This window comes from Amphiura filiformis, chromosome 1 (assembly GCF_039555335.1).
Source record: "Amphiura filiformis chromosome 1, Afil_fr2py, whole genome shotgun sequence".
NCBI classification, from domain to species: domain Eukaryota; kingdom Metazoa; phylum Echinodermata; class Ophiuroidea; order Amphilepidida; family Amphiuridae; genus Amphiura; species Amphiura filiformis.
In genome coordinates this window covers 38,996,229-39,022,245 of record NC_092628.1, presented here as the reverse complement: position 1 = coordinate 39,022,245, position 26,017 = coordinate 38,996,229, and the positions used below count along the sequence as shown (strand labels likewise).

Below are 26,017 nucleotides of genomic sequence, written 5' to 3'. Positions count from 1 at the left end.
GGTCAATAAGCTAGCACTGAGTGTTGAAGATGATAACTGATGGGAGTTTGATACAACATATATGCTATGTGCCATTACTTTCACAGAGGTTGGTCCTTATCTGACCTAATTGGCACCCCAATCTGAGCTTTTCTAACAGGTATTTATGCATCACATAAAGACTATCTGGGTACTGAATTACAATAGATGCAACATTTGTTTCTAGTTCTCATTTCTGTGATTGTGAATTAAAAAGTGTACATCTTGACTTTCATAGCTGACCTATCACGAGTGAGTTGTGTTTACTTCTGTGTTACGTACATGCAGGCGTTCATCACACAGTGTATGCAGAAAATCTTCATGCTGTTTGCAGCTGTGTCCATTCAAATGAATTTTTTACTGTAGTGTTCATTCAACTTAGTTAAATTAATAGGTATAACAGCAAAGGGTTCTGAAAGCAAGCAGTCAATAGGACACGGCATGTGTTATCTTTCAAGTTCACACTTACCAACTTCACAGTTGACACCTTCATATCCAGGTAGACATACACATTGATATTCTGAGCCTAAATCTTCACAAGTAGCTCCATTTTGACATGGCTGCACAGCACAGAAATCAATGTCAATCTCACACCTATCTCCCTCGAAGCCAGGGTGGCAGGCACACAGGAATCCTTGGTCCTCAAATCGCTCAAAACAGGTAGCGCCATTCAGACATGGTGTACTTGGACATGCAAGAAGTTCTGAAGGAAGTAAAAGATTTCAGGATAATAGCTTCATCTTCACTTATAACATTTTATCATCATTTTATAATTTACTGAAAATTATTTTTAGAAGACACAAATTGTCACATGGGCTATTCCAGTTGAAATCTAAACACCACCTATAGAAGACATGACCTTAATCTCCCACACAGGCTGGTGTATATTGAAACCAACCATTCAGGCAACCCTGTGCCATATGAAATTCACACTCCCTTAATGGGAAATGAAGGTCATGTTTTCCAAAAGGGGCACAGTGGCATAGCGGTACGGGCTCTGCCTGGCAATCCTCGCCAGTGGCGTGCTTAAAGGGGGCAGGGCACAGGCCCCCCACTTTGTTGGTTATTCGGGGAATTCAGGGGTGGTGCAAAACATCAAAATTTGCCCCTAAGGATTCCTTGGCCTTTTAAAATGCTAAAACCCCAGAGCTTCCAGGGGCACTGCCCCCTGGACCCCCACCATTCAGGGGAACTGAACAACCTGGCCCCGCCACTTTCAATATGCTGCGCACGCCACTGATCCTCGCAATCGAGTTCAAGCCCCTACGGTGCCATCATGTTGTGCTCTTGGACAAGGCGCTTTACCTTACTTGCCTCTCTTTACCCAGGGGTGAAATGGGGAGCTGCTATGAATATTGTAGATTGAGCGCCACCCAAAGGTATTGTATGGCAGCTGACATATTCTAATGACAGCGGAATAAATGTAAAGCGCTTTGACACATGTGAAAGGTGCTGTATAAATACCAACATTTATAGTGGTGTATGGATTTCAACTGGAAACAAAAATCACATCTTATGAGATAGATTAGAAAACCAACACCTAGCTAAAGTGAATGACTTTTTAGGCACAAAATGGCAAAGCGTCCTTTTCAAAAAGGAGTACCTTATTGTTTTGATATAATCTTACTTAGTCAAGTACTTACCAATTTCACAATTGGTTCCTTCATACCCAACAGGACACAGACATTGATATCCATTGACAAGATCTTCACAGGTGGCTCCATTCTGGCATGGGTTGCTGGAACATTCTTGGATGTCTGAGGAAAAAGTAAAGGAACCAAATTGCGATTGAGTCTTTAATGTATCATTACACACATAACATGGCTTCTTTGAGGAGGGAAACATTTTTAAGGTTGGTTATTCAGTGAGAATATATGCTCAGTGCATGATACTATTACTAGTTTATCCATAAAACACATTTTAATCAGAAATTCTGATGAAAAAACACTTTCCCTATACACTCTATAACTTACCAACTTCACAGTTAGTTCCCTCATATCCTGGTGGACATTGGCATTCATATCCTTCAAGTAAGTCCTGACAAGTAGCACCATTCATACATGGGTTTGAAGCACAGTAATCTATGTCAATCTCACACATATCTCCCTCATAGCCAAGTGGGCAGGCACAGAGATAGCCTTGGTCTTGGAAACGCTCAAAGCAGGTGGCACCGTTGAGGCATGGTGAGCTTGGGCAGGCTAGCAATTCTGAAAAGGGTAAAAAAAATTTAAAGTTACATACCATTGATTTACTTAACAGTGAGCCATATTTGTCCAATTTTAACCATTTGCACTAATATTTTCATATGTCTCACAGTTCTTGAGTTAAGGCCAACTATGCATAAATAAAAGTTTTCGGCACTTTCCCCTTCCCGAGACAAATTCATACACTCTTAGATAGCGAGAACCAATCGGAGCAAGCGTTAGAAAAAACCAAACCATGCATTGATTGTGTATAATGTGCACTCTGCGTACTGCGCGCAGTGCTTGCAACGCGTGCGCATCGCGTAGGCTTGATTCATTTTTCGGGCGGGTTGATACATTTATATTTACAGTGATAATTTTGTTATAAAAACAGCAAAAATTACGTGTTTTTTCTTCTTGTGTATGAAATAGGTTAATATAGTCATTAACCTATAATCATTGCACATGTGGCTAAAATGGCATCCTTTATATACACTATACCAGCTCTCTTGTGTGTCAGCTTTGTTTGTCTCAATTGTTGGGTGCAAACACAACCCGCCTTAAATCACACAAATCATAATTCTTATCGCGTTTTTTATGGGCATTCACATTAAATCACTGCAACTTTTATTTGGAATATCCAAGTGCTATCACATTATGCTCCATTATAATTATGTTTATCAATGGTGTGGTTACCGATGCCAAACATGATACACATATGGAGCAATTCCAATAGTTTCCAATTCTTATATCCTAGGGTTTATGATATCATTGTGTTTTTATAAGCATTCCTACTGTAAATTATACCAATCTGGCAAATTTTGTTTGCTCAAATCCAACAGATATATAGACCAAACTATCTCACCTATTTCACAGTTGGTGCCTTCATAGCCAATCTCACAGATGCATTCATATCCATTGACTAAGTCACTGCATGTAGCTCCATTCAAACATGGGTTACTATCACACTCATTGAGCTCTGAAGTAAAGTAAACAAACAGAAACAATATAACAAAGTGTACAAATCTGGCAAACACAGGTTCGGAAATTGGAGATGTTCACATCTAGATTGTTGTTTTATACATATGATAGGCATATTTATAAGCGACAATTTGGTCAAAGCATGGACTTGGGTGGGTTTTGTATCTAGGTATTCAATTTGATGACATTTTTTAGGTACTGGTTCCAGGACCTTCCTGTTACCAGGTAGATGTTATAGCTTATGTGATACTTCTGATAACAAACAAAAAAAGAAATCATAAAAACAACACAGCCTACCTGTCTCACAGTTGGTGCCTTCATAACCGCCTGCACATGTACATACATATCCATTGACCAAATCAGTACAGCTAGCTCCATTCAAACATGGGTTACTATCGCACTCATTGACATCTGGAAATTAAAGGGAAAATGTATTGCTGTCTGTGAGTGAAAAATCTTCCATCACAAATGTAGGACTTACATATCTTTGACATTCCTGTTTTTTTAAACATTACCCAGTACACTGTAATGCTCTGACTTCTTTACTTGTGGCCCTATTATTATTTCATCATACTTTTATTCTAACTTCACCAGGACTTTTTCAGTGCCCCTCTCCAGTGGCTTAGGCAGGTTTTCAATAAGTCAAAAAATATAACATAATCTGGTCCAATTCAGGAATAACAATATTGAGATATTGAGATATGGGAAAAAACAAACAAAAAACATTAGAAAATGAGCATAACTTTGCAGCCAAGTACGCCAGGGACTTGGAGATTAAACATCAGTAAGACTAGGTACTGTGCAAATTAGACATGGTAATAATCAGATTCACATCACATATTGTATATAGACGTTTCACATAACTCACCTATTTCACAATTACTTCCCTGGTATCCAGGAGGACATGTACATTCATATCCATTGACTGAGTCACTGCAGGTTGCTTTATTTAAACATGGGTTACTCTCACACTCGTTGAGCTCTGAAAATATGCATAAACAAAATGTGATTAATGATTTACAATTTTTAAAAAAACCTTAATATATGGCAAAGGTTTGGGAGAAAAATACAAAGAAAGAGAGATAGACAGACAGAGAGACAAAGATGGACAGAGAGAGAAACAAAAGACAGCAAGAGACAGAGACAAAGGAAAATAGTTCTGAAAGCCACACTGAAATTGACATTGAAAGGGCCCTGAGAACCAGACAGATACTGCGACCAACAGACAGACACCGACAGACAGACAGAGTGGGAGAGATGTTATGTTGCTTACCAGTTTCACATAATCTTCCTTCATATCCTGGTGAGCACACACACTGATAGCTGTTGATAAGATCTACACAGAGTGCACCATTCTGACATGGATTGCTTGCACATTCTTCAATTTCTGTAAACCAAAAATATATTACATCAAAATCATAATTGTTTGATATTTTTTGCTGACAAGCTCAAAGTCAATCTGTGTATAACAATTGACTGATTTTTAAAGAAAAGGATTTAATTGGATAAAGGTCTAGTCTGGAACAACCATTTTAATGTCTTCAAGTAGTAGGTGTCATGCTCCCATATTAGAGGTTACTAATTAGCCTATCCTTAAACTGCAGGTGCTGATAAGAGAATACCATCATGTAATTTGTAGCATCAACATTCATTATGTTAAGTTTTATGTTAAAGTTAAGACCTCTGCATATGTAACTCAGATTAGCAAAAATTATTGTAGTTTTTTAAGTCTTTGTATACGTCCTCGAGAAAGTTGAGCAGGTGTCATAAAGGTCGTTTCTGGTCTTAAAATTTGCTTATTGATACAATTCCCCATTACCTCTTTCACAGTTAGTTCCTTCATATCCTGGAGGACACAAACATTGATATTCATTGACAAGATCTTCACAGGTGGCTCCATTCTGGCATGGATTGCTGAGGCATTCCAAGATTTCTGAATATGAGGAAAACAAGATGCATTTTATTATCAACAATGCTTTATCTCAAGACTACATCTTTAGTAAAATTTAAAAATACACAAACATCCAATTTGCTGCCACTGATATACAATAATAAGAGAAAGCCATTTTAAATCAATCAAAAAAGGAAATTTTACATTTCAAAAAGTTACCTGTTTCACAGTTCAGTCCAACAAATCCAGGGAGACATGTGCACTGATATCCACCAACAAGATCTACACAGGTGGCTCCATTCTGGCATGGGTTGCTGGCACACTCTTGGGTTTCTGTAGAAATAATATGCAATATTAAAGAGCTGTGAGGCTTATCACAGTCACAATGTGCCCCTGGTCTTGACAAAATTGACCAACATTTGTGATGTTGTTACGAGTCGTACTTGACTCAAGGCCAAAATCACCTTTTACCCGAACTCACACGAATGCACAACACAAATACACTGTTTGATTATGCTAACAAAATCTAAGTCTTTAATTGAAAGCACGTTATTATTGGTACAATATATGACAACAAATGCACATACACAATAATCAAATATAATCACTATTTATCTATTTTGTACTTAGCCAGCATTCTTCTTCTTGGCGATCATAAAGTTCTTGCAATGTTCTGGCCGACTAATGTAATATATCCTTATTCACTTTTCCTGCGAAAATCAGCGAAGTCCTTTGAACACTTGCATTGATAAATCCTTGCGTATAAAATCCTCATACGAAAATGGTGTTACTTTCTCCCAAGTACTAAACTCCTTGCGTCGTTCTCCAAACACATTCGTAACTCTTTGCGCAGTTCTCCAAATCACTTTACTCCTTGCGCCGTTCTCCAATATTAAACTCCTTGCACTGCTTTCTCCAAACTTGGTGCTATTTCCACCTTTCACACAATATCTTCAGGAAGCAGGACTGCGATGCAGTTGTCCCCACTTATTTTGACAGTTGCGTTGAATCAAAATACCAGACTTCAGCAAGTCGACAGAAGAATATATTTCCTTTCTTGGAAGAATAACGTTCTTTGGCGTATTCTAGATCTTCTCCGACAACACTGGTAAATAGTAGTACTTTGACTACATAAAATATTTCTGGTTTGTAATTTCCTTTCTTTCAAGGAATTGGACTGTAAGCATAGCCCAGATCAACACTATCAACTGTGAATCATTGTTTACATTTTCTTATTATATACCAAGCTTGGGAAAAACCCCATTCTATTCTGGGCCATTTACTACCTTCACATTATGCTCAATCTGGGAAATTCCAAAGTCTTAATTATAACATTAACCTTTCACATGACATCACTTCCTGAGGGGAAATCCCATTACATCACTTCCTGAGGGGAATCCCATATATGATGTCATCTCTTTACAATCTGAAGGGGTTTCCAAATATTCCAAATTAGATATGATTCAACTTGTTTTGCTCAATTTGAGAGGGAATTCCCAAAATGTCATCACTCATGTAACTTTGTAAACAAAGATAAATCATCAAATTAAATTACTCAGGGCACATCACAATGTGTATGTGTCTTCTTTTTGGCCCATTTTAGGTTTTATGCCACAAGTATCCTCATTTTGGCCATTTTAGAGCTAAAACTATAAATTTTCACATTTTCCTGGTAAAAACATATGGGTGAGCAGGATGATTTTATAATTTTCACCCCTAGCAATTTTGCCTGGTATGCAACTGCAATGTGCCAGGTGCAACAAATAACAAAACAAGGTGCAAATTTTCTGATTCAAGAATGCTTGTATTGTCATGACATTTCGGAGGAGCAAACCACACTGTATTGTAAACACATACTAATCATACCTATTTCACAGTTAGTTCCTTCATATCCAAGAGGACACAGACATTCATATCCATTGACAAGGTCTTCACAGACAGCTCCATTCTGACATGGAAGGCTCAAACATTCTTGAATGTCTGAGAACAAAAAATACAGGCAAAGTTATCTTTTCATTGTAAGAAATACCTGGTCCTGGCCACTGTCTGGTAAAGTTTGGTTGGGTGTACCAAGCTCATCTTTACTGTGTATATCTTCGCAATGCAGATACTCATGTTACATATCATATATTTTATTTGAACATGCTATTTTTGTATGATCCTGTTTCAATACACCTATTACTTTGGTGCTTGTCATCATTCTTACATTTAAATTCTTGGAGTGATAACACCTTTAAAATTGGAGATAAACTATACTACTGATGAGTGTACACATCTTGGGCAATACAAAGTAAGGGCCGATTCATATTTGTTATTCAATATCTTTCAATTCATTTTTTATTTTCCAATAAAAATTCATTGACGAAAAATCAATTTGATGTAGAATATCTTAAACATGACTTGAAATAGAATGGAAATAGATTGAATAACAAATACTTGTTGCATTGCATATTCAAATGTTTTGTAATGTAGCATGGTTGAAATAACAGGTAAAGATGAATTAATAGTTCAATGACTAGCACTTGAGGAGCAGACCAGACAATTGTTATATACTGCACCAAAAGGTAGCATTTATTCAGCATTACATTCTATATGGCCAAAAGAATGATCACTCATCCCAAAATTCAGTGTAACTCATGTTAATCCTCATGGGTCAAGTATAAAATAGTGCCTCATATACAACAAGATTGTCTATAACAGATAACAAAAATCAGTAAATTCCTACCTATTTCACAATTAGGTCCTTCATATCCAGCAGCACATTGACATATATATCTATTGATTCCTTCAAAACAAGAAGCACCGTTCTGACATGGATCACTGGAACACTCAAGAATTTCTAGAAAATCAAATCAAATCATAGAACTCAGTTACAAATAACTGATACAAATAAAACTCTTAATAAGAGCTACTTGAACATTGTGAAAAATTTAAAAAAAATTACTGCAACTGTTATAATTTCAATTCACACTTACCAACTTCACAGTTAACACCTTCATATCCAAGTAGACATACACATTGATATTCTGAGCCTAAATCTTCACAAGTAGCTCCATTTTGACATGGCTCTACACCACAGAAATCAATATCAATCTCACACCTATCTCCCTCAAAGCCAGGGTGGCAGGCACACAGGAAGCCTTGGTCCTCAAATCGATCAAAACAGGTAGCGCCATTTAGACAAGGTGTACTTGGGCATGCAAGAAGTTCTGAAGGAAGAAAAAGGATTTCAGAAAAATAGCATAATATTTATCATCTGTGCTTCTTCTTACTTATGACATTTTTTGTAACTTTTGGAAACAACTTATTTACTAACAAGTTTAGATGACATACATTTCAAATGCAATCCAAAATCAAATCTTATGGAATAAATTAGTAAAGCAACAAACTGGACTAAAGTCAGCCTTTAGACAAAACATAGTGTCCTTGTCTAATAGGGGCCACTATGCTGGTTCTTTGTCATTAAGTTGGTTAAGTACTTACCTATTTCACAGTTGATTCCATCATATCCAACAGGACATTGACATTGATATCCATTGACAAGGTCTTCACAGGTGGCTCCATTCTGGCATGGGTTGCTGGAACATTCTTGAATATCTGAAGAAAATTAAGATTTTATGTAATACATAATATGTTTTTGAGAAGGGAGATGTGCATTTGTCATTTTCTGTATTGTTGGTTATTCAGTGAAAATATAAGCTCAATCCATGGTGTCATTTCTATAGTTTTCAGCAAGGTTTTTCAGCGGTCTGCTGATTTGGCGCTGCTTATGGCATAAACATGGCAGTGGGGTTCTGATTGGCTAATCACCTCACGTCATCATCACATTGGCACTTCATTCACTGTTCAAGCTGCGTAGCATCTTGTGACCTATTTTGTTTTATGTGATAATCAAAAAGAGCAGACAGGCTCCACATTCCACTATTTCCACAATATAACTTACCAACTTCACAGTTAGTTCCCTCATATCCTGGTGAACATTGGCATTCATATCCTTCAAGTAAGTCCTGACAAGTAGCACCATTCATACATGGGTTTGAAGCACAGTAATCTATGTCAATCTCACATGTATCTCCCTCATAGCCAGGTGGGCAGGCACAGAGGTAGCCTTGGTTTTGGAAATGCTCAAAGCAGGTGGCACCGTTGAGGCATGGTGAGCTTGGGCAGGCTAGTAATTCTGGAAAGGATGAAAAACAACACCCGCAAGTTAGAATATAAATAACTTTTTCAAGCACAACAGGAATTCTTCAAAGTTACATTTACTAATGGTTTAACAAATAGTCTCCAATTCTAAGTTTCTGATTTAGGGCTTTGAGATAATTGTGTGAAAGTAAAATGTATAATACTGTAAGTTTGTTTCATTATGTTAACATATCTGCCATTTCTTACACATTCATGTAAATTTTATAAATCTGTTGCACACATTATTCTGTTCAAATGTCAAAAGTAATTAGACCAAACTATCTCACCTATTTCACAGTTGGTTCCTTCATAGCCAATCTCACAGATGCATTCATATCCATTGACTAAATCAGTACAGGTGGCTCCATTCAAACATGAGTTACTATCACACTCATTGAGCTCTGAAAATGTGTTAAAACAAAACAATTTGATTAATAACTTGTAAATTAGTGGAAAAAAGAATGCATGATATCATAATACTGACTCAGGTATTAGTTTCTACCCTTTACTCACTGTTATTTTACACAAATGATATTTAAGCTTGTGTTTTTGCAATTTTTCATCAACTATTGAAAACTGTGGCACACAAAAATGATTTTGCTGATATCTGATACATGTATAATTATGAAGTTTTGTTGCCATACATGCTTAAATTCACCTTCAGCAAATCCACTCAATATTATTCACATACTCTTTTCATTTTAACTCTGTATTATTGCAAGACTTCAACCAAACTTCTAGGCTTTGAACTCAATACACAGATCCTTAGCAATTTTTGCTCAAAATAGGGACTGGGCCTACAATGCCTGAATCCGTAAGGTACTTCATACTTCAGGGATTGGGTTTGGGTACATTATGTTTAAAAAACTTTTGATAACACCAAAACAAAAAACACAGCCTACCTGTCTCACAGTTGGTGCCTTCATAACCATCTGCACATGTACATTCATATCCATTGACTAAGTCAGTACAGGTAGCTCCATTCAGACAGGGGTTACTAGCACACTCACTGAAGTCTAGAAATACACAACAATATTGTCATCCGTGAATGACACATATAATTAAGTTTAAATGACGACACTATTAATTGATGTATTTTTGTTTAACAAGTATGGCTATCTCAATACACTGACAATCTCTGCCACTTGTGGTCCCATTATGATTTCATAGAATATCCCTCTAGGCTATTTGTTCCTTGTCAACTAAAAGCAGACAGACATTACTCACCAATTTCACAATTACTTCCTTGGTATCCAGGAGGACAAGTACATTCATATCCATTGACCAAGTCACTGCATGTAGCTCTATTCAAACATGGGTTACTCTCACACTCGTTGAGCTCTGAAATTATGTTAAAACAAAATTATATGATTAGCAACTTGCACACAAAAGTGTATAATGATACAAGATATAACAATAGATAGGCAGAGAGAAGACGAGAAGAAGAGAGAGGGGGAGAGAGTGCAGAAGAATAGTGCAAAGTAGAACAGAGAAACAGAGAAAGATAGTAGAGAATGGCAAATTTTCAAGGAGACAAATTAAATGAGGCAGAGTGAGAAACCCAACCAACACAAAAATATGTCATTAACATATTATAAACACATTCTGGTGTTGGTCAAAATGTTTTAATAGCATTTACATGTCCGATTATATGAAGGTCAGGAAAAACTATTTCGTGAATGTTATTAAAACATTTCATACCCTTTATATAACTCTTTGCTGGGAAGTGAGGGAGTGACACCCAGAGACAGAAATGGGCAGAAAGACTGACAAGACAGACTGACAGACAGATAACAAATAAACAATATTATCTTTTTTGCTTACCAGTTTCACAAAATATTCCTTCATATCCTGCTGAGCACACACATTGATATCCGTTGACAAGATCTACACAGAGTGCACCATTCTGACATGGATCACTTGCACATTCTTCAATTTCTGTTTTTAACAAACCAAACACATTACATTAAAACAATAATAACTTTTTCACTGACAGGCATAAATAAAAAAATGTTTGTTTTTTTTTTTCAAGAATAGCTGAACCCAAGGATTAAACTGGACTTAATCTGGGACTACCAAAAGTAAGGTGAAGGTGCCGAGGGTGGTGTACTCCTCAGAAAATTGAATGGTAATATCAACATTCATACATATATTGAAACTAGATTTCGCAGTTCTCGGGTCGGGCGGTTGTCGTGATAGGCCTATTTCTAATCCCCCCCCGTATACCCATATAACTGCCCTGACCTTTTAAACTACTATGAAATGCGTCTCTTAATGACTGAAATGGATACAACTTAATCAACTCTGTTTTGTATCTGTGATGCTTTCTTCAGTCGGTAGTTCGGTAGGCCTACCCATAATCTGGAAAACCATCATTTGCCTCTTCCAAGCCCTGTCCTGCTACCACTTTGGAGGACATTGGTATCTTGACGTGGATATAGGCCGTTACTAAAGTAATGAAATCAATCGGGAGAAACGATCCTCCGCGATAGCGCACCGCGAGCACGCGATAGTGCACCGTGAGAATGCGGACGCGAACGCGATAGCGCGCGGACGGACGGACGGACACTCTGTAAATAGTATTATGATATACAATCACTTGGCTGCACATAACTGCCCATATAGCATTTGATAATCCAGGCCATCAGTAAATTTAGTTTATCCAGCCCAAACAGATGCATTACAGCAAAAACACTATGCAAATCTACCGGACAACTAATCAACACATTGACATCTCCTAGTCCAGTAAGTAAATGGTGCAGGATAAATGATTATTCATGCTTTTTATTCAAGATATATTTCCTAATGCATACAATTCCCACATTACCTGTTTCACAATTGGTTCCTTCATATCCTGGAGGACACAGACATTGATATTCATTGACAAGATCTATGCAGGTGGCTCCAAACTGACATGGGTTGCTGAGGCATTCCAAGATTTCTGAACAGGAAGAAAATATGATCCAAATCTTTGAATGGAATCTTACCATAAATATTGCTTATCTCAAGATACACACCATTAATATTCACATTTAACATACAATTTGCCACAATATACACGAGTAGAAAAAGCCGCTTTAAAAATAATTCGAAATCACAAAGAGATCACGTTTGGTATTTAAAAGTTACCTGTTTCACAGTTTGGTCCAACAAATCCAGGGAGACATGTGCACTGATATCCACCTACAAGATCTACACAGGTGGCTCCATTCTGACATGGGTTGCTGGTACACTCTTGGGTTTCTGTAGAAATGATTCAAAAACATTCAACAGGTGTTTAACTGAATAATTTGTCACAAATGTTCGAGTTGCAACAATTTACCAAGCTGAATTCACATTGTACACAGTTTTGGTTAAAAATAAGTGTGTTGTAATGAATTTGAAACAAATAATAGCATACCTATTTCACAATCCGTTCCTTCATATCCTGGAGGACACAGACATTGATATCCATTGACAAGATCTTCACAGGTGGCTCCATTCTGGCATGGGTTGCTGGAACATTCTTGGATGTCTGAAGGAAGGGGCACACAATAAAAAAAAATGATAGGCATAAATATTCATTGTAAGCAACTTCAAGGCAAGATTTAGTTCATTGGACAGAAAACTTTCCCTCGTCACTAGCATTTCAACACAAGTTGTATTTTGTATTTGTAATTTTGTAATATTTTGATGTCTTTTAATGTAAAAAAATGCTCAATTTGGCCTTAGGGCCACGATGCTTTTTTTAATAAAATGAAATGAAATGAAATGAAAAGAAGTTCAGAATAAATATGTTATGGCTAAGGATACCGATGCCATCTACAGACCATGGCTGTCCATCACAGATAATTACAGTTAACTCCTTACCTATTTCACAATTAGATCCTTCATATCCAGCAGCACATTGACATAGATATTGATTGATTCCTTCAAAACAAGAAGCACCGTTCTGACATGGATCACTGGAACATTCAAGAATTTCTACAAAATAAAATAAAAACATGGAACTCAATTACAAAGAACTGATACAGGCACAACTTCATAGGAGCCGTATGTAATTTTAAGGCTACTTGCCACAAATATATAAAAATAGATCAAAAATAGATCAAATTGGTTATTATTTGAGTTCACACTTACCAACTTCACAGTTAACACCTTCATATCCAGGTAGACATACACATTGATATTCTGAGCCTAAATCTTCACAAGTAGCTCCATTTTGACATGGCTGTACAGCACAGTAATCAATGTCAGTCTCACACCTATCACCCTCATAACCAGGTGGACAGGCACACAGGAAGCCTTGGTCCTCAAATCGCTCATAACAGGTAGCGCCATTTAGACAAGGGGTACTTGGACACGCAAGCAGTTCTGAAATGCGATTAAAAAAGATATTATGATTTTGTGCTGAACATTTAATCTCCATCCGAGATGCATCATTAGACCAAATGGGCTGCAGCCTCAAGGCAAATTTCACAATAATAAGTGTTTTGTTTTAATAATAAATAGTAAGTAATACATACAAGTTCATTAATGATTATTTTAATAGTTTAAATGATATTTCAAATACTGTACCTATTTCACAGTTAGTTCCTTCATATCCGACAGGACATTGACATTGGTATCCATTGACAAGGTCTTCGCAGGTGGCTCCATTTTGGCATGGGTTGCTTGAACATTCTTGAATGTCTGGAAAACAAAACATTGCCCATTTTATCAAAAAATGACATTACTAAGAATGTTTGTGAAATTATTTGTAATTATGTTATTGAAGACTCACAACAGAAGTAAAATTCCTACTTATTCAGTTATTTAATTATTTGTAAATTACATAAAAGGCTTACCAATTTCACAGTTAGTTCCCTCATATCCTGGTGGACACTGGCATTCATATCCTTCGAGTAAGTCCTGACAAGTAGCACCATTCACACATGGGTTTGAAGCACAGTAATCTATGTCAATCTCACATGTATCTCCCTCATAGCCAGGTGGACAGGCACAGAGGAAGCCTTGATTTTGGAAATGCTCAAAGCAGGTGGCACCATTGAGGCATGGTGAGCTTGGGCAGGCCAGTAGTTCTGAAAAGTTTAAAAAATATACAAGTTATAAATTATGTACTGATAGGTTAATTAATGAATTAATGGTGGCATACATAGTAACAGTAAGCATGAAGAATTTCAATACTTTCCAATTCATAATTGCCAAGGCTTACGAATTACTGTGTTTTCATACACATTCCAATTGTAAAATATATTAATCTAGTTTCTGCTCAAATCCAAAGATATGTAGATCAAACTATCTCACCTATTTCACAGTTGGTGCCTTCATAGCCAATCTCACAGATGCATTCATATCCATTGACTAAGTCACTGCATGTAGCTCCATTCAAACATGGGTTACTATCACACTCGTTGAGCTCTGGGGTAAATGGATAAACAAGAAACAATAAATATTATCAAACTAACTTTGTAACTTCTTTGTACAACTTTACTTATAGAAAGAAAAACATTATATTCTGCTCTACATCACAATACATACACATTAGGAAAATAAGCATTTATAGACATAAAAACAGTTGGTTGCAAATGGATAAACCCAGGTCCTTAGTATTACCAGACAGAAGCTCTTAGGAGTCAGCTCTAAAGGGCTGGTGGCTAGAAAATATTAATCTGTACTTTTATTTGAATTGTGTGATATTACAGCTTATAATTATTATTATTATTGACAAAAAGAATCCATTTTAAAAAGATCTTTGCCTAAATCATTTTTTTTATATCATTTCATATCATAAAAAAGAAGAAGAAAGCAAATATAATAATAACACAGCCTACCTGTCTCGCAGTTAGTGCCTTCATAGCCACCTCTACATGCACATTCATATCCATTGACTAAGTCAGTACAGCCAGCTCCATTCTGACATGGGTTACTAGCACACTCATCGACATCTAAAAATAAACAAAGGAAAATAAATTGGTGTCACTGAATGAGAATCTTCTGCCATAAACTCAGGATCAATGTGTTTTTGAGTTGAGAGGAAAACACATTTGTAACATTTTTTTAAATTTGCTAACACAGTGTAATAGATTCCACATGATCTTTAAAATTTGGTTCTGGACCTTGATCAAGGCAAATACCCTAATAACAATTAATCAACCAATCAATCAAACTTGAGTCAACACACAACAGATACACATTTCTTCCATCACTCACCTATTTCACAAATACTTCCTTGGTATCCAGGAGGACATGTACATTCATATCCATTGACTAAGTCACTGCAGGTGGCTCGATTCAAACATGGGTTACTATCACATTCATTGAGCTCTGAAATTGTGTTAAAACAAAACAATTTGATTAACAACTTGATATAACAAGGATTGGAGGAGAAAAGAGGGAAAAAGAGAGGGAGAGAGAGTCTAAGAATAGTGTACAATGGAAGGGTAGAAACCAAAGAGAACGTAAGTGACATTTAAAAACACAGAGATGAGATTGCAAGGATGAGACTGAGAGGGGAGACAGAGGGAAGGAGAGACAGACAGACAGAATGGGAGTGGTGTTTTCTTGCTTACCAGTTTCACAAAATATTCCTTCATATCCAGGTGAACACACACATTGATATCCATTGACGAGATCTACACAGAGTGCACCATTCTGACATGGATCACTTGCACATTCTTCAATCTCTGTAAACCAAAAAACAAATTACACTGGCTCAAACTATACCAAGAATGACAATTTATAACTGCTGTAAATATATGAAGCCAGACTAGACAGAGAAGCCATTTCTGTTCCTTATACATTATGTATGTGATTTTGTTTGTAAAGCTTATAGCAAACACATAATTAGCAGCTTTGATACTTATTATTACAGCCCTTCTTAAGACTAAGGCTTAACACAGATGTTATCAGTTGCATAATATAAATGGTTTATCTTACCCAAAAGTATTTCATTGATAAAATTCCACATTACCTGTTTCACAAAAGGTTCCTTCGTATCCTGGAGGACACAGACATTGATATCCATTGACAAGATCTTCACAGGTGGCTCCATTCTGGCATGGATTGCTGAGGCATTCCAAGATTTCTGTGAAAAGTATTTGCAAATTAATTATATAAATATTATGAAGGAAACTACAATATATATTAAATGTAAGCTGAAAGATAATGATGACAGGTTCTTCTAAAAAAATCTGTTGTAATTGGATCTTGACCTTTCAACCATTTTGATCAATAGAGCATCTGTATATAATCCAGGATTATTTTCAGGTTTCTTAATAAAAAATAAATGCATACTGATTGCGACAATCTCGTATTATGCCCATGACATCATACAATCACAATGTAAAGTCACACACTATCATAACAGTTGTGTTCATTCTGTAAGCTAACCTGTCGCGGATGGTAAAATATGAGATTGCCCGATGCTTGATTTATCTTAACATCAGTTTGTGTTCAGTTCATTTTTGTTATTGTCATTACTCATGATTGACAGATTACCTGTTTCACAGTTTGGTCCAACAAATCCAGGGACACATAGACACTGATATGCACCTACAAGATCTACACAGGTGGCTCCATTCTGACAGGGGTTGCTGACACACTCTTGGGTTTCTGTACGAATATTACAAAATGTTTAATAGGTATAAGGCTGTGTGAGTAGTAGCAAGTTATTAAATGGAGTTCAAATTCCATAAATCAAGAATACAATACACCAACATATAATGTACTTATTTTTCTTTAATTTTAAAGAACAATAATGTTTTGCAATGAATTTGTAATTTGGAATAAATAATTCTACCATACCTGTTTCACAGTTAGTTCCTTCATATCCTGGAGGACACTGACATTGATATCCATTGACAAGGTCTTCACAAGTGGCTCCATTCTGGCATGGGTTGCTGGAGCATTCTTGAATATCTGAGAGGAAAAACACAGTAGAAAGGAAGTTTTTATTGTATGCAACTTATTTCCCTCCCCAAATTAAACAAGGAGCTTGACCCCTAAAACATCACCCTGAATACGCTATTGGATATCGACAGGTCAGTTGAGACAAAACATACTGCTGAAAATATGCTTCTTGTGCAACAAACATTTGCTATGTAAAGGTCATCAAAATGCTTGAAGATGATTTCATAGTTCACTGACCAGTGATAAGTAATAACATTGATTATTGATAAATGGGATGAATTTTGTTACATATTGCACCATAAGATACAGCGGGCTATTCCAGTTGAAATCTATATACCCCATGGAAGACATGACCTGAATCGTTCACAGAGGGTGTAGATTTCAAATGGGAGTCACTCATTTAGGCAACCCCATTTGAAATTCACACTCCTTGTGTGAAAGATTAAGGGGACGTATGGATTTCAACTGGAATAGCCCAACTCTGCTCATGGACAAAATCCCAACACTCATTACCAGCAATTCAAGAAAAAAATCAGCGTAACTTTTGTTATGGCAAAGTGGACACAAATGCCAGTTAACACCATGGTTGTCTATAACGAATAAAAACCACCAGTGATCTGCTTACCTATTTCACAATTAGGTCCTTCATATCCAGCAGGACATTGACATAGATATTGATTGATTCCTTCAAAACAAGAAGCACCATTCTGACATGGATCACTAGAACATTCAAGAATTTCTACAAAATAAGAAAAAAAAACATGAAACTTAATTCAACTCAAGCCAAATGTATTTAAGGCTGTGAAAAATATTGATATAGATAAAAATTATTGCATTTGTCATCATTTGATTTCACACTTACCAACTTCACAGTTAACACCTTCATATCCAGGTAGACATACACATTGATATTCTGAGCCTAAATCTTCACAAGTAGCTCCATTTTGACAAGGCTGTACAGCACAGTAATCAATGTCAATCTCACACCTATCTCCCTCATAACCAGGTGGACAAGCACACAGGAAGCCTTGGTTTTCAAATCGCTCATAACAGGTGGCGCCGTTTAGACATGGTGTACTTGGGCATGCAAGAAGTTCTGAAATGTGATAAAAGATGTTATTATTAGGATTTTGAGATGAACATTTAACCTCTATCTGAATTTTATACTCCAGCCTCCAATAAAAAATTGTTTGTCCAGCAAACTTGATTTTTCAATTCATAAGTACTGTCTGCATCATTAGCTGAAACTTCCATAGACTGTCATCTGAGACGCATCATCAGGCCGAACAGGCTGTTACTGGCTGTAGCCTCAAGGCAATATCACAGCAAAATGGTTTTTTACTAACTAGTTAGTAATACATACAAATTATTTGATGATTATCTTAATAGTTTGATGATATTTCAAATACTGTACCTATGTCACAGTTAGTTCCTTCATATCCGACAGGACATTGACATTGATATCCATTGACAAGATCTTCACAGGTGGCTCCATTCTGGCATGGGTTGCTGGAGCATTCTTGGATATCTGGAAAAACAATGGAAACATATTGTTGTTGTTCTTAAAATTGTTTGTGTTGCAACAGTTGCAAGATTTTTATTATTCATTATATTGTTTATTCAACGAGAGAGGCACATTTTGAGCTTTTTTTATTCGTAATAAGGCAGCAAGAATATTATGCTCACACAACGGTACCTTGCATAAATTAGTTTAACCAAGAAGCACATTCTAATCAGAAAATCAGGTAAAGAATAGATTGCACTATATAACTTACCAAATTCACAGTTAGTTCCCTCATATCCTGGTGGACATTGGCATTCATATCCTTCAAGTAAATCCTGACAAGTAGCACCATTCATACATGGGTTTGAAGCACAGTAATCTATGTCAATCTCACAAGTATCTCCTTCATAGCCAGGTGGGCAGGCACAGAGGAATCCTTGATTTTGGAAATTCTCAAAGCAGGTGGCACCATTGAGGCATGGTGAGCTTGGGCAGGCCAGTAGTTCTAAAATATTACAAGAAAGGCAAAATATGATTACAAATGACTTTATAAGTAAACAGCAAAGGAATTAATTAAATGTAAAAAATACTTGATGCTTAATTTTGGTATTTGAAACTTATATTGCCAATTGTAAAGTTCCTTCATATTGGTGAATACCAGAGTACCATAAGCTGTCCTTATGTACCCTGTGAAGAACCTTAAGCAAGGCTGGGGTCTGGCATCAAAGATCATAAAAACAGTTGCACACTGGGGGAAATGTTATAACATCCCACTCATATTGCATATGGATAGGTGTTGGTAATTGGTATGCAACGCAGTGGTGTGAAAAGTCATCACTTATAACTTGTAACTTGAGGTGATATGAGTGACATTCAGTGACTTGACCCCACTGAATTTCAACACAGTGACTTGAGTAACTTTAATTAACTTGACTTGAACTGAAAATTAGGACAAATGACTTGACTTGACCTTAAATTTGGTGACTTATTACAACATTGATACAAAGGAGTGGTTAATAGTAATCTGGGGTTATCACAATGATAAAACACTTTTTGTCTTGTTAACTTCAGGGTTTCATAATATGTACACATGACATGAAAAATATATTTGTGCTGATATTTAGTAGATATTTTCTAATCTAACTTACCTGTGCCACAGTCAGCTCCTCCGAAGCCAACATCACATGTACAATCAAATCCATTGACCAGATCAGAACAGGTGGCACCATTCAAACATGGGTTACTAGCACACTCATCAATATCTACAAATACAAAGGTAAAATGACTTTATGAATACATGTATGAGATGGGTAACCAGCAATGATTAGAACACACTCTTATGTCTATAAACAAAACTTGCAATGCAAGGCAAATCATAAATTGTGCTGCCAATTATCTTTTGCATATGGATTTGGTCAAATGTTTGCGAATCAGTTTCAACATATTCTTAACATTTGCTTCTTAGGAGGACCTCTGACACTTAATTCAATGTGTAACAGGATATGAATCGGCCATATTTGATCATTATTCAATCATGTATACCAAAATAGTGTATCTTTGGTATATTTTGGTACAAAAACCTCAATTGGCATCTTAAAGTATAAGTGCTACACAGCACTGCACATATAGGACTCGAGCATCAACACAATGCATTGGGCTATTCCATTTAAAACCCACACTACCCCTGTGGAAGATTTTGGAAATATCCTCCACAGGGGGAGAATGAATTTTAGATGGAATGAACACATTAGCAGCTCCATTTGAAACTCACTCTCCCTCTGTTGAAGATTCAGTTAAATCTTTCTCAGAGGGTGTATGAAATTGAATTGGAGCTGCCTATTGGACTCATTACATTTGAAATTCATACACCCCTGTGGAAGAATTTGCCAAAATCTTCCACAGGGGGAGTGTGGATTTTAAGTGGAATAGTCCATTATGCACATCACTCATAAGCACACACTTGAAATTGTGATTTGCCGTGGGCATGGCAAAACAATTTGGATCTTTACTAATTTCCCTCCCTATGTGATATACAAAGTCTGAATGTTAATCATATTGCAGGACTATGTAAGTACTTCTATTGGTGTCAATAAAACCTGTGCAAAAGTACTCACCAGTCTCACAGTTGGTTCCCTCATAGCCTGGTACACATACACACTCATATCCGTTGACCAAATCAGTACAGGTAGCTCCATTTATACATGGGTCACTATCACACTCATTGATTTCTGTGAGGGAAAAAAATCACAGAACATAAACATGAGAATTCTGAAGTTACTGTACAATATATGAGCATTTTTTTCTACTAACTACATTTTTAAACACTTTTTACATTTATATGGTAAATAAAGCATCATATGTTGTGATTATGTGGTCTGGAGATCCTTTTACAGTAATAGCCACTTAGCTCCTCTATAAATAAATAAATAAAATAAATGTTGACATTTATATAGCGCCTTTCACATGTATTAAAGTGCTTTACATTTATTCCGCCGTCGTTAGAATATGCCAGCTGCCATACAATGAGGCATGCTCATACCTTTGGGTGGCGCTAAATGGACAATATCCCTAACAGCTCCCCATTTCACCCATGGGCAGAGAGAGGCAAGTGAGGTAAAGTACCTTGCCCAAGTGCACAACACGATGGCACCGCCGCGCCGGGGCTCAAACTCACAACCCTCCGATTGCGAGATAGAGCCCGTACCGCTGCACCACCGTGCCCTTTATATATAATTTGCCATATTATTCCCCTTGCCCGCACCTCATTCCCATAGCATTAGATAAAATCAATACTCTTCTGACACCACATACCTGTTTCACAGTTGTCACCCTCATATCCAGCAAGACATTGACACTGATACCCATTGATCTCTTCAGCACATGTAGCTCCATTCTGGCAAGGATCACTGGCACATTCAAGGATTTCTGTAAATCAATTCATATCAAAAGAGTGTTGCATAATATGCTTACAAAATTAAGTAAGTTTGTCAGAAGACTTGGAATAAAGACAAATTAGATAAAAAAAATAACACATGAAAAGGCAGTGACAGTACCAGAGACAGAGAAGTAGCAATAGAGGTAGTCATTGTGATGTCAATGCCGCCATCTTGTGGGTACGGAGTGCCTTGTTGCTAAGATCACCGCGTTGACGCTTGACTGAAGAGGTGCGTCACGCGCTGCGACCTCCGCGTAATAGGGAGAGTAATGTCTAAACGCATGGCATGCAGAACGTTGAACGGCAGTACCCACAAGATGGCGGATCCCGCGGAAAAGGCTGACGGCCTCTATTGTATGGTACCCACTATTGCTTGTTTATTTAATATCATAATTTGGACTCTATAGAAATGACTTATTATGATTGTCAACCCAAAGGTAATTAAGTTAACATGCCTTATACATGATTCTATTACCTGAGAAGTGAAAGGAAAGCACATTGTTTGCATTGTTCTTTCCTGAATTACCATTTGCTTACTTGTATTCCTTCATGCAAAGTGAGTGAATTTGTTTAATAATGGTAATTCAAATAAATATTATTATCATTATTAAACAAATTCACTCACTTTGAAGTAAAACATACATGTACCATTGGGTGGGCCAATAATAGGTATTCCAGCAGATTATTTCATACAATCGGTCAAATCAAAGGGCATTGTAAGGTAAAAACAAACACAAACAAAAACTTGCCCTAATTCCAACATTTTATTAGTATTTCCTTTTCAGGTCAAACAAAAATGTTTACCTCAACTTCCCATCTTCTGTATAATATATTGTTGAATTGTGTGACAAATACAAACAAGCAAATCGTCAAGACATAATTATAGAATGCATATGTCTTTGCTTACCAGTTTCACAAAATATTCCTTCATATCCAGGTGAACACACACATTGATATCCATTGACAAGGTCTACACAGAGTGCATCATTCTGACATGGGTCACTTGCACATTCTTCAATTTCTGCAAGAAAAAGGATATTGATTAGCTGAGATGTATTATCTCCATTTAATTATAAGATCCTTATTAAAAGTTGGTCTTGCACCATTGTACAAATTAATAAATGCAATTTAGTGAGTAACTTTTTTAAATACAGCGAACAGGTGCATTAGAACACAATGCAGCATACAACAACAATATTGCAACAAACAGAATAAACAAACCACAAATGCTTACTATTATACATTACATGTTCAGCTTGACCTATCAGGAATGCAGCTCAAAATATATTGGACTAATAATAAACCACTAATTGCAATGCACATCACCTTTAAAGCCTGATTTAGACCAGAAATTACCATGATTATGGGAAAAGAATAAGGTAAAATTGCACATTATAGAGTGAACTTTCACAAGTGTGTTTTAAACCCAGTGAAAAAGCTACACACAGGCCCCCAACTATAAATCCTTTACAAACTGGCAAAGCTAGTGCTGGTCAAATACTACTTAAGATATTTTCATAATTTTGATGGTTTATGTTTCAACCAAGATATTGTACTCAAAGAGTACCAACTCCAAATTGCCCTGTGTGCCATCCATTTTGTTTAGTTGATCATGGAAGGCTAATTCAGTGTACTTCTGTATTTTTTCGGTAAGGCCCGAAATCAAACTATAATTTGCATCTTCAAGTTTGGGCTTTACAAAGGTTTGCGCAGTCAGCAATTAGTCAGCAATTTGGCACAACATGTTAGATGCAGAAAACAAACAAACAAACAAAACAACAACAACAACAACAACAACAACAACAACACCCTTTGAATCAGTTTGTAAAGTGACACACAAACAAGGCAGAGTCTGTACTCTCTGGTTCTACCTCATTGGTTTCCCCACACTTACCAACTTCACAAATGTCCCCTTTATAACCCACAGGGCATATACATCTGTATCCGTTGACTCTATTCTCACACGTGGCACCCTTTAAGCATGGATTACTGTCACATTCATTCACATCTATAGCAAATTGCATTGAGGAACACAAGATAACAACAAAAATTACACAAGCTACAGCAAAGCAGAAAGCAGAGGGCAAAACTAAAAATAGTACAACCTACATTCAGCTGGGTGTCAAAATGAAGCACAGATATAATGGAAATACATTTAGATTAATGCAGATAGATGGCCTAATCAGTACGATTGCTTGGATCTTTTTATAATTGGCAGGTTTCCAGCAGATATGGTCGAATCCAACCAAAAGTGTCCACGGGCCAAAAATAAAAGTCCCAAATAAAAAATGTCTCCACAATTTTTTTCCTTTTGCCCATTGATTGATGACATATTGGCCTTATAGGAACCAAAAGTGCCATTACTAATCTTGAAAAATAAATCCAGGACGTGTGATAGTAAATGTGATATCAAAACCCAATGTTACCTACGAATACCACTAGAATGCTTTCACTATCGCAATACTAATCAACCTAAAACAAATGGAATATTCCCATTAACGCTTTTTTCGTGTAATGTAGACCACAGGGTGTCAGGAAAATGCTAACTCAACCAGAAAATATTTGTTTTTATTTTTATAACGCGATCAATATGATCTTAGTCAATTTATGCTAGTTTATTTTTGAAAATGAAGTTTAGGTCAGTTTCTGTATTTTATTTATCAAATGAGTATGAATCAATTTACACATTGTATAAGAACGAGTATGATATATGTTTTCAAGAATATTAGGAATTATAGGCCTACACCTAACACTTTATATAATGAAAAGGTGAAGAAACCCGGGTATTCGTAGGTAACATGAGCGATTTAACAATATCTATATTGAGTTTATAGGTTTAAATTTTGCTATTATGGTAATGAATTAATAAAATGGTAGTTTTAGATCCCTTTCAGATGGTGCGTCCAAATGAATAAATGCTATTACCTTAGATCAAAAATTTTGTGATGCTTTTAGCAAGATTTTGACCACTTCATTTTGATATACAAGTAGTTAATCAGCAATTTTACATAATAAATAATTGTTGAATGAATCCGTATATGGGTAATAATAGTGTCCTGGGGTACCGCTTAAAGTTTTTGACAATTAATTTCCATTGGTAGGGACACTTCATTACACATGTCATGTATTATGCTGTATTCGTAAGTAACATTTCAGTATTTGTAGGTAAGAATTAGACTTTTGGTGGATATCATAATCAAAACTTCATTTTATAAAGCACTTTGAATGTATTATTTTCTTTATATGCGTTTATTGATACTTTAGACCCTATTATGTATTAATAATGTCGGTTCACAACGGTTGAAAGAGGATTGAAGTAAGAAACAAAGGCACTAAAGTGACTTTAATTTGCTTAATTGCACACCAATCGCTTAAAACCGTTATTGCAGACTTGTGAAGTCCATCTTGGAGTCAGTTACGTCTTGTGGCCTTTCGTTTGAGGGCAACTACAATTAGCTTTATACCAGGGTCCATCAATGTGTTGTCTAGATCATGAGACAATGAGAACAGTCGTTTTTCCATGGTATTCGTAGGTAACCTTAGCGAAAACGTCAAAAGTTACCTTCGAATAAATCAATTTGTACACAAATTACTAGGAAACCAGAAGGTCGGTAAACATTTAAAATGAAGCACACATGACAGTTGACAAATCCAAGTATTTATCCCTTCTAATCTTCTTTGAATCTGATTTTTCTTTCAAATGAGCAGACCGCCGTCTATTTCAGTACATATTTTTCACCAATTAAGCCGTATTCAGTTTTGCATGGTGGGCATGTATGTGAATTCGCAACTTTCATTGACATATGATTTGATAGCAAACATACAGGCCTTCGTTATGTACCAATATGGGCATTGGCATGAATGGCAGTGTTTCACAATACTGTCATGATGTTAAAGTGTATTCGTAGGTAACATTCGGTTACCGAAATTTACCTACGAATACTTGCTTTTATTGTTGACATCTCAGAAATATTTAAGCGCAGGTTATTGAAACTTGGTAGAAATAAAGAGTGTATTACCCTGCACCTATTGCTTAACTATTGTTTACTATTCTCTCACTTTGTGGAAATGGCACAGCTTTTAACATGTATTCGGAGGTAATGCATATTTTTACCAAACCTACCTTTGTGCCATTTAGAATTTCTGGCAGCTAAACACAATAATAAAGATGTCCGAATGCAATGCATTTCAGTATTGGACATATCAAAGCTTGTATCAATTAGCATTTATTAGTAATTTCCATTTTTTAAAGATATATCTAGTGCTATGAAAAATTGTATTCGTAGGTAATGTAAAAAAATACCACTCAAATAATTATCACAAAAAATTCATAATTATGCACAAATATGTGAAAAATTGAACAGGCAATCTTTGAATACACACCTTTCAGGAAATCAATTTAGATTCAATCCAATGACTTCTTTTCATAACTG

General features: G+C 36.3%; 1 protein-coding gene across 1 annotated transcript in view; it reads right to left on the bottom strand.

The window, feature by feature from the left end:
* The window catches only part of LOC140159016 (uncharacterized), a 171,560-nt gene that overhangs the window by 129,435 nt on the left and 16,108 nt on the right, over nucleotides 1-26,017 (bottom strand). The window contains 41 exon segments of the mRNA XM_072182334.1: nucleotides 488-721; nucleotides 1,662-1,775; nucleotides 1,992-2,225; nucleotides 3,067-3,180; nucleotides 3,480-3,593; nucleotides 4,051-4,164; nucleotides 4,456-4,569; nucleotides 5,002-5,115; nucleotides 5,293-5,406; nucleotides 6,940-7,053; nucleotides 7,799-7,912; nucleotides 8,049-8,282; nucleotides 8,557-8,670; nucleotides 9,017-9,250; nucleotides 9,543-9,656; nucleotides 10,158-10,271; nucleotides 10,483-10,596; nucleotides 11,080-11,193; nucleotides 12,083-12,196; nucleotides 12,385-12,498; nucleotides 12,656-12,769; nucleotides 13,105-13,218; nucleotides 13,375-13,608; nucleotides 13,813-13,926; nucleotides 14,082-14,315; nucleotides 14,542-14,655; nucleotides 15,069-15,182; nucleotides 15,448-15,561; nucleotides 15,807-15,920; nucleotides 16,208-16,321; nucleotides 16,735-16,848; nucleotides 17,041-17,154; nucleotides 17,771-17,884; nucleotides 18,008-18,241; nucleotides 18,560-18,673; nucleotides 18,921-19,154; nucleotides 19,798-19,911; nucleotides 20,764-20,877; nucleotides 21,461-21,574; nucleotides 22,492-22,605; nucleotides 23,479-23,592. Coding sequence (XP_072038435.1) covers nucleotides 488-721; nucleotides 1,662-1,775; nucleotides 1,992-2,225; nucleotides 3,067-3,180; nucleotides 3,480-3,593; nucleotides 4,051-4,164; nucleotides 4,456-4,569; nucleotides 5,002-5,115; nucleotides 5,293-5,406; nucleotides 6,940-7,053; nucleotides 7,799-7,912; nucleotides 8,049-8,282; nucleotides 8,557-8,670; nucleotides 9,017-9,250; nucleotides 9,543-9,656; nucleotides 10,158-10,271; nucleotides 10,483-10,596; nucleotides 11,080-11,193; nucleotides 12,083-12,196; nucleotides 12,385-12,498; nucleotides 12,656-12,769; nucleotides 13,105-13,218; nucleotides 13,375-13,608; nucleotides 13,813-13,926; nucleotides 14,082-14,315; nucleotides 14,542-14,655; nucleotides 15,069-15,182; nucleotides 15,448-15,561; nucleotides 15,807-15,920; nucleotides 16,208-16,321; nucleotides 16,735-16,848; nucleotides 17,041-17,154; nucleotides 17,771-17,884; nucleotides 18,008-18,241; nucleotides 18,560-18,673; nucleotides 18,921-19,154; nucleotides 19,798-19,911; nucleotides 20,764-20,877; nucleotides 21,461-21,574; nucleotides 22,492-22,605; nucleotides 23,479-23,592 — 5,634 coding nt within the window.